Genomic DNA, 7,695 nt, shown 5'->3' with positions numbered 1-7,695 from the left:
TAAACCTACCTAACCTAACCTAACCTAACCTAACCTAACCTAACCTAACCTAACCTAACCTAACCTAACCTAACTAACCTAACCTAACCTAACCTAACCTAACCTAACTAACCTGCTAACCTTCTAACTCTAATCTATTTTAAGAGCTAACCCCTTTACCTTACGGGTAACCGTTCACACTGGACACTTAGGGGCTCTGGCGATAGGGGCGCAACTCGATTACATTCGTGCGACGGGAAACCAACGCGGCTTGTTAAACGATTGGGCTACGGTAGTGCTATCTATAGTACTACCACCTATCCTCGCCGTCCAGAGACCTGGGCTCCAAGTCCGCCTCCTCATGTGTCAGCAGGTTTACATACCGCTGCACCTCCTCACCTCTCCAGGTGCGGACCGACTGATTATCCCAAGCAAAGAAACCTTGGTTTGGGATTGGCGTACCAGTGACCGCCTCCCTGTAATCCCGTGAAACGGAATCCAGGGACAAGTCGGCCCGCCGGAATAACTCCGGCTCTGGCGTCATACGTGTCCTTAATCGGACAGGTATATTAGTTAACCGAAACTAACAAACCGAAAATACGGAAAAAATAGTGTTGGTAACACTAGAACTCACCTTTTAGGTTGGATTGCCCACCTGGCAGCCTGACGGCCCGGTCCCTGAGCAGCGATGCCCGGGTACCATTGGGTCGGCGGCAGTAAGTCCTGCGTCTGCACCAACCACGCCTTGTATCGCCACGTGCAGATCTGATGCAGCAACGTGTCTGGCATACGATGGCGGCATGCATTGGCAACTGAAGGTCGTCTATTAGTCTCGTCCAAGAAGTGAGAGCCACATTCACTCACGGGTGAACGCCTCAAGGCGTTTGTCCGGATCATACTTAGCTAGGAGGATGGATGGTGCCTCCAGCCAGAACGTACGTTTACCGGTATAGCCCGCGCGCTCGGTTGCGGTGTCAAGCCGCGGCCTAAGCTTGCGCGTGCCAACGCCGGTATAAACGTTTTCGTCCCGGTGCATCCGGAGCGATCGAAGACGGATCTGCTCGACTCGAGCGAGTTGCAGACCCCGAGAATAGCCCCATGGCTTGGTTTGATCGAGTGAAGTGGTATTGTGATACTGGCGGTAGCGTGCCATGTCTGACTAAGTTATACCACCGTTCACCATTCGGCGTTCCTTTTATACGTCTGGATGTTTACTTTGCTAGTAAATAGGGGGCCGTCCCGCGGCCCCCTGAGTTCACTGTCTCTCATGATCGGGAAACGCGGAGGCGGCGTTCCGCCGCCCGCGCGCTCCGTCAGATTCCCACTGTTGACAGTTCCGTGCTCCGCGGGTAACGCCCGTTCGGTGCGTGACACTTCACATGTCACTTTTTGCGTTTGTCCCATTGTTTCGGTATTACCGTTAATCCGGTTACTATGATCCTCGGATCTTCTCATGTCATGTTAAAGCCGGCGGCGCTCCTTCGGAACGCCGCCCGCGCGCTCCGCGCGCGGTCCGCTTTCGGCGGCTGTAGGTGACGCACCCCTGTGATCTTATCTCACATCTTATCTCTGCCCTTGTGCGTCCCATGAGAAGCCCCTATCTATTCGTCTGTTCCTGCGGAAGACTGGAATTGGCCTATCCTACGCGTCTCATTCGCTAGATAGATCCGGGAACTAATATACCCTTATCCTTCCTATGTTTACTATCTAAACGATAGCAAACTTAGCTGCTAGACTCACATCTACAGCGTTACAGGTATAAAAACTACTATTCAGCCTGATGAGATGGCCAGTACCATCGAAAGCGTCCTCTGCTCACCAAAGCGAGGGCAAACTTGCTACCGAATAGTCTCCTCTCACAGCTTTCACATCTCCACACTCGCGCTTCGCGCTCGTGTGTCGACACCACCTAACCTATCTTCAACAAAGCGATAAGTCCCCAGACCATCTCTCCACCTTACTGATATGTCGTCTCTAAGATTCAACCGGGGTGGCAGCACAGCGCCAGAAATGGCTTTAAACATTAACTCTCATATGGAGGAAATGTCTAAACGCCTGTCAGCCATCTCCGCAGTCAAAACACTTGCGGAACTTAGACGTTGCCTCCCAGGCAATTATGCTCAGGTCCTATGGACTGAGCTCACCGGACTCCACTCTATTGTGGGGAAAGTCCATGGTGTTCAGAGAACCCTCGATGGGCTGAACCACCACAAGGCAAACGGTTCCTGGCCTGCTTCTTTGGCCAGCTACCGTCCTCCGGCTATTCCGCTTACAGCAGAATTTGCTGTGGATGCAGCGTGTAAAACCCTCATAGCAGCGGGTGATAAAACCTTCTCAGACTGGCGCCTTAGTGCGTTAGAAGGTTTTATCAACACGAAATCGATCGAACTTGCGTTCCTTCATAACTGCATCAGTGCTGAAGTGTATCTCCCTCGTATTGCCGGCTGTCTTGACAATCGTCGAGCAGTCGTTGCTCTCACAGGACAAGAGATTTATGAGAATCCTAAATGGGTTGCACCCGGACAAGGGGAAGACCAAATCATGGATGATCACGGAAGACCCGTCCCTCAATACTTGAAACGGGAACTCCCCTTCATCACATCAGAGTTTGATCGTCTTAAAGACGACATACCTACGATATGTGCTAGAGCAATTCAAATCGCGCGAAATGATTGTGAAGCTAAGGACTTTCGTAAAGAAAAGGCTGTTAAGTTGCGAGACGACGAAAACGACGGTGGTGGCAACCCCGAAGTTGAAAGCAAAGCGGTCGCAGACCGTGCTTATCGTGAAGTCATGCGTAGGATGAAAAAGGTGCGCGATCACCGCATGATCCTCCCCCCCAACTTTGACTCGCTACATGCCTTATTCACGGTTAACACTGTTTTCATTGATTACGCGATTACGCTTGCATTTCACTTTGTTATGGCGTCGCGTCATGAGTTGCTTGCTCATGTCCCTTTATCCCTAGATGAATGTCAATTCTTCGAAAGGATCCAACTCGAAAGGGAAGAAACCTTCCCAACGTCCCAAAAAGCCCAAGAAGAACAATGGTTCTTCAGGGAATGGGCAAAGGACGAAGAAGAAGCACGCCGCGAAGAACGCGGCGAAGAAATCCTCGAAGCCAAAGAAGGCTGGCAAAGGAAAACCCAATGGAAACTCATCTTCAAAGGGCCCAAAGAAGGGAAAGCCCTCCTCGAAGAAGTCGGGAAAGCAACCGCAAAAGTAGCGGTGCTCGAGGCACTATTGATCGCCGATATATTTCGGTACGATGCCCCCGATAGCTACCCAGACACTTTACTAAACCTCCACCGAAGTTTAGCGATACGCTGGCTCTCTAGTACGATAAATGAAAATTATCTACGAGCCAGACGATTTTTATCGATGTGTCATATAGGTCCCAATGTACATATCCCCGATCATCTAGCGAACATCCTCAGTAGTTCTGGACGCTATTTGTTGTACAATAAACCCTCTGTCAACCTTATCATGGACGCTTGGTTTGACTTCAAACGTCGTCTTGCATGGAGAATTAACTTCATCGGATCAAATGAAAGTGACAAAAAACACCCCTATGACCCTGACTATGATCTAAAAATTCCTAAGGATAATTTTCCTGACGGACTGCCTGATTACATCCTTGACGGCTTAAACGCTGGAGAACGATTTTGCGAGACCTATGTTGCGCACGTTGAGACACGTTTAAAACACTTTGCCAAAGACTCGGGTCTGGTAAAAGTGGTCGAACTCAAGGAATATCTCGATCTACATAAATATGTAGTCACCGGAACAGATAAAAATCTGGGAACGGCAGTAGTCACCCGGGAGTGGCTCATTATGGGAGCTCGAACTCTACTTGGCGATCAGAGTAACTACAAGTTGGCTACTTACCAAGAGCTCGAGGATTATGTCGTCGATGTTAGAGACTCTATCGAAAAGCTGACAATAAAGCGATTCGGTGGCATATCTATGAAAGACGAATGGGAACAACTATTCGCATTTTTGCGTTCTAAAATGCCCAAGAAAGATGGTGCTTGGCCTGTATTGCCGGAATTCTACGTCATTCCTAAAATACATAAGAAACCAACAGGTTATAGGCCCATCGTTCCGTGCCACAGTATCATGCAGGCACCTGCGGCGAAAGTTGTTTCAAAATATTTGAAACCGATGTACGAACTCTATGCTACGATCATTCAGGGATCGAAGGACATGGCTCGTCGGCTTTCCGAAGTGAAGTTGCATTCGGACCGAAAGGTCTGGATTGTGACGGGTGATATTATTGCATATTACCCGAATATCCCGCATCCCTCTGCGGCACTCAAAGTATTACGCGAGTGGCAAAAGACTGCGCACTTCCAATCTCTGAGCCCTTATGAGAAGCACGTAGTGCTCTCCTGTTTTCAGATTGGAGTGTTAAAACCTCTCTTCGTTAAATTTGGTAACCATGCGTACAAACAACTACGCGGCCTCCCGATGGGTGCAGCATGCAGCCCTGATATTGCTCAACTGTATGCCGCGATATCGGAAAAGGTCTGGTTTCCACCCAATACCGTTCATCCCCACATCCCTTTCTACGGACGGTATCTGGATGACGTCTTTGCGCTTGTATATGCAGACTCAAAAGAACAAGCCTTAGAACGTTTGAATTTTGTATCGTTTCATGACGAACTACAAATGGATTGGTCAGTGTCGGAATGGAACGCACCATTTCTGGACATGTGGGTGTACATCGCGGGCAAGGGATCTAGATCCCCCACCGTTGAATGGCGCCCCTATCGCAAAGCACTGAACCATCACGAACGGATCCCTTACGTGACAAATCACCCTAAAGATGTCAAGAAAGGGGCATTTATTAGTGAAATGTCAAGGCTAGCAACCCTGAGTAGTCGTGTAGAACACTACAAACAGGCACTTGCGGACATCGTATTAATGTACGAGGCCCGCGGTTATCCCTCAGCCTTGTTGAACAGGTGGATTAAGGACAACTCCGAAAAGAGATGGAAAGATCGTCTGGCACCTTCTCGCAAAGAATTGCAGAAGATCACCCCGGTTAATCTCTTAGTCCTAAAAACCGAGTTCAATCCCGTTTGGGATCAGTTCGACGTGCACGGCATGTTGACTTCTATCAGGACATCTTGGGAAACTCACCTTAACGCTATCGCGTGGTGTGACCTCCAAGGACGGTGCAGCCTACATAATTCGATCACCGTCAGAATGCCTCCTGAAATCTCTGCTAACGCAGACGTTTGGTTTAACCGTCGAAAGTTCCGACATGTCATCACTGCGAGAGCAGCTGACATTGTGGACCCAGATATGGCGGAAACTCCAACATCTTCACAACAACAGCGGGACTATGTCCAGCTGAGCTTATCCGATGCACTAGCACGGGCTAGCGTCAAACGTGCCCGGCCTATACCCCTCGCGCAAGCTGGGGTGGCTGGGCCATCGCGCCTTCGTTCCCTCACCCCTGACATTAGGCCTCCGCGGCCCGGACTGAACGGGCAGATGGCTATTCAGGGGAACGTTGGCTCTCGTTCCGGTGCTCCACCGTTGAAAAGACAGCGTACGGGGAGGGCTTCACCCTCCTCTGACGACAGTGAAAGTGCTCTGCACGGACACATGGGTAGTGTATCTAATCCTGCCCCTCCCTCTGGTCATCCCTTGCCCGGCTCGGTATTACCGTTGTACCACGCTCTTGTGCCCGCAATCACTCGAGATGATGCGTCTTCGGGAAACCTTGATGAGGCGATCGATGTGCCCCTTGGTAGCCAAGGGGATTTCAGTTGGAGCTGTCGAAGTAGCGACCCGGATCTACCCCGATTACCGTTGGATCCCCAACAGCCGTTGTGTCGATGGGCGCGTTACTGGGTATGTAACAAACCTGGAGATATCCCGGTCTTCGTACAGGAATTGATGGAAGACATTAGACTGTCCGACATCCCTGGAAGACGAGGTGTTGTAAGCAAGAAGCGCACTCGTGCGTTAGGCGACCTCTACAACACGTGGAAGAAAAGTCAAATGCGCGATTCATTCGAGAACGAAGCTGAGTACTTCTTGAATGACGACGAGCATGTAATCCCTTGGAAGGATTTGCAGTACTGATGCCAGTACAGGACTTATTATTGTTCGATAAGTTGGAGTCATGGAGAAGATTGTTATTCATCAAGCAATCTTTGACCTAACTTAACGTGCGTGGCAATCAACTCCGCGAGGAGATGATGTTTTGCTGATTGCCACCCGTAGCTTAACCCTAACGTCTAACGGCTAACCGGGCTAACCTTCTAACTCTAATCTATTTTAAGAGCTAACCCCTTTACCTTACGGGTAACCGTTCACACTGGACACTTAGGGGCTCTGGCGATAGGGGCGCAACTCGATTACATTCGTGCGACGGGAAACCAACGCGGCTTGTTAAACGATTGGGCTACGGTAGTGCTATCTATAGTACTACCACCTATCCTCGCCGTCCAGAGACCTGGGCTCCAAGTCCGCCTCCTCATGTGTCAGCAGGTTTACATACCGCTGCACCTCCTCACCTCTCCAGGTGCGGACCGACTGATTATCCCAAGCAAAGAAACCTTGGTTTGGGATTGGCGTACCAGTGACCGCCTCCCTGTAATCCCGTGAAACGGAATCCAGGGACAAGTCGGCCCGCCGGAATAACTCCGGCTCTGGCGTCATACGTGTCCTTAATCGGACAGGTATATTAGTTAACCGAAACTAACAAACCGAAAATACGGAAAAAATAGTGTTGGTAACACTAGAACTCACCTTTTAGGTTGGATTGCCCACCTGGCAGCCTGACGGCCCGGTCCCTGAGCAGCGATGCCCGGGTACCATTGGGTCGGCGGCAGTAAGTCCTGCGTCTGCACCAACCACGCCTTGTATCGCCACGTGCAGATCTGATGCAGCAACGTGTCTGGCATACGATGGCGGCATGCATTGGCGACTGAAGGTCGTCTATTAGTCTCGTCCAAGAAGTGAGAGCCACATTCACTCACGGGTGAACGCCTCAAGGCGTTTGTCCGGATCATACTTAGCTAGGAGGATGGATGGTGCCTCCAGCCAGAACGTACGTTTACCGGTATAGCCCGCGCGCTCGGTTGCGGTGTCAAGCCGCGGCCTAAGCTTGCGCGTGCCAACGCCGGTATAAACGTTTTCGTCCCGGTGCATCCGGAGCGATCGAAGACGGATCTGCTCGACTCGAGCGAGTTGCAGACCCCGAGAATAGCCCCATGGCTTGGTTTGATCGAGTGAAGTGGTATTGTGATACTGGCGGTAGCGTGCCATGTCTGACTAAGTTATACCACCGTTCACCATTCGGCGTTCCTTTTATACGTCTGGATGTTTACTTTGCTAGTAAATAGGGGGCCGTCCCGCGGCCCCCTGAGTTCACTGTCTCTCATGATCGGGAAACGCGGAGGCGGCGTTCCGCCGCCCGCGCGCTCCGTCAGATTCCCACTGTTGACAGTTCCGTGCTCCGCGGGTAACGCCCGTTCGGTGCGTGACACTTCACATGTCACTTTTTGCGTTTGTCCCATTGTTTCGGTATTACCGTTAATCCGGTTACTATGATCCTCGGATCTTCTCATGTCATGTTAAAGCCGGCGGCGCTCCTTCGGAACGCCGCCCGCGCGCTCCGCGCGCGGTCCGCTTTCGGCGGCTGTAGGTGACGCACCCCTGTGATCTTATCTCACATCTTATCTCTGCCCTTGTGCG

General features: G+C 50.9%; 3 protein-coding genes across 3 annotated transcripts; 1 reads left to right on the top strand and 2 right to left on the bottom strand.

The window, feature by feature from the left end:
* Positions 1 to 289: 289 nt before the first annotated feature.
* EDB91DRAFT_1255938 (uncharacterized protein) lies at positions 290 to 1,132 on the bottom strand (the record flags this gene model as incomplete). The annotated part of the gene is made up of 3 exons (XM_041324076.1): positions 290 to 530; positions 614 to 791; positions 844 to 1,132. The coding sequence occupies 3 exons, from the start codon at positions 1,130 to 1,132 to the stop codon at positions 290 to 292; spliced, it is 708 nt and encodes a 235-aa protein (XP_041169779.1).
* Positions 1,133 to 1,989: 857 nt separating this feature from the next.
* On the top strand, positions 1,990 to 3,205 carry EDB91DRAFT_1088035 (uncharacterized protein; the record flags this gene model as incomplete). The annotated part of the gene is made up of 2 exons (XM_041316335.1): positions 1,990 to 2,790; positions 2,948 to 3,205. The coding sequence occupies 2 exons, from the start codon at positions 1,990 to 1,992 to the stop codon at positions 3,203 to 3,205; spliced, it is 1,059 nt and encodes a 352-aa protein (XP_041169778.1).
* A 3,218-nt stretch (positions 3,206 to 6,423) lies between these two features.
* On the bottom strand, positions 6,424 to 7,266 carry EDB91DRAFT_1255936 (uncharacterized protein; the record flags this gene model as incomplete). Its single annotated transcript, XM_041324075.1, has 3 exons — positions 6,424 to 6,664; positions 6,748 to 6,925; positions 6,978 to 7,266. The coding sequence occupies 3 exons, from the start codon at positions 7,264 to 7,266 to the stop codon at positions 6,424 to 6,426; spliced, it is 708 nt and encodes a 235-aa protein (XP_041169777.1).
* Positions 7,267 to 7,695: the final 429 nt, after the last annotated feature.

The sequence above is a fragment of the Suillus paluster genome, assembly GCF_016628075.1.
Source record: "Suillus paluster strain FC165 chromosome Unknown EDB91scaffold_162, whole genome shotgun sequence".
Classification (NCBI taxonomy): domain Eukaryota; kingdom Fungi; phylum Basidiomycota; class Agaricomycetes; order Boletales; family Suillaceae; genus Suillus; species Suillus paluster.
The sequence above is the reverse complement of the archived record's forward strand: the minus strand, read 5'-3'. Positions and strand labels throughout refer to the sequence as shown.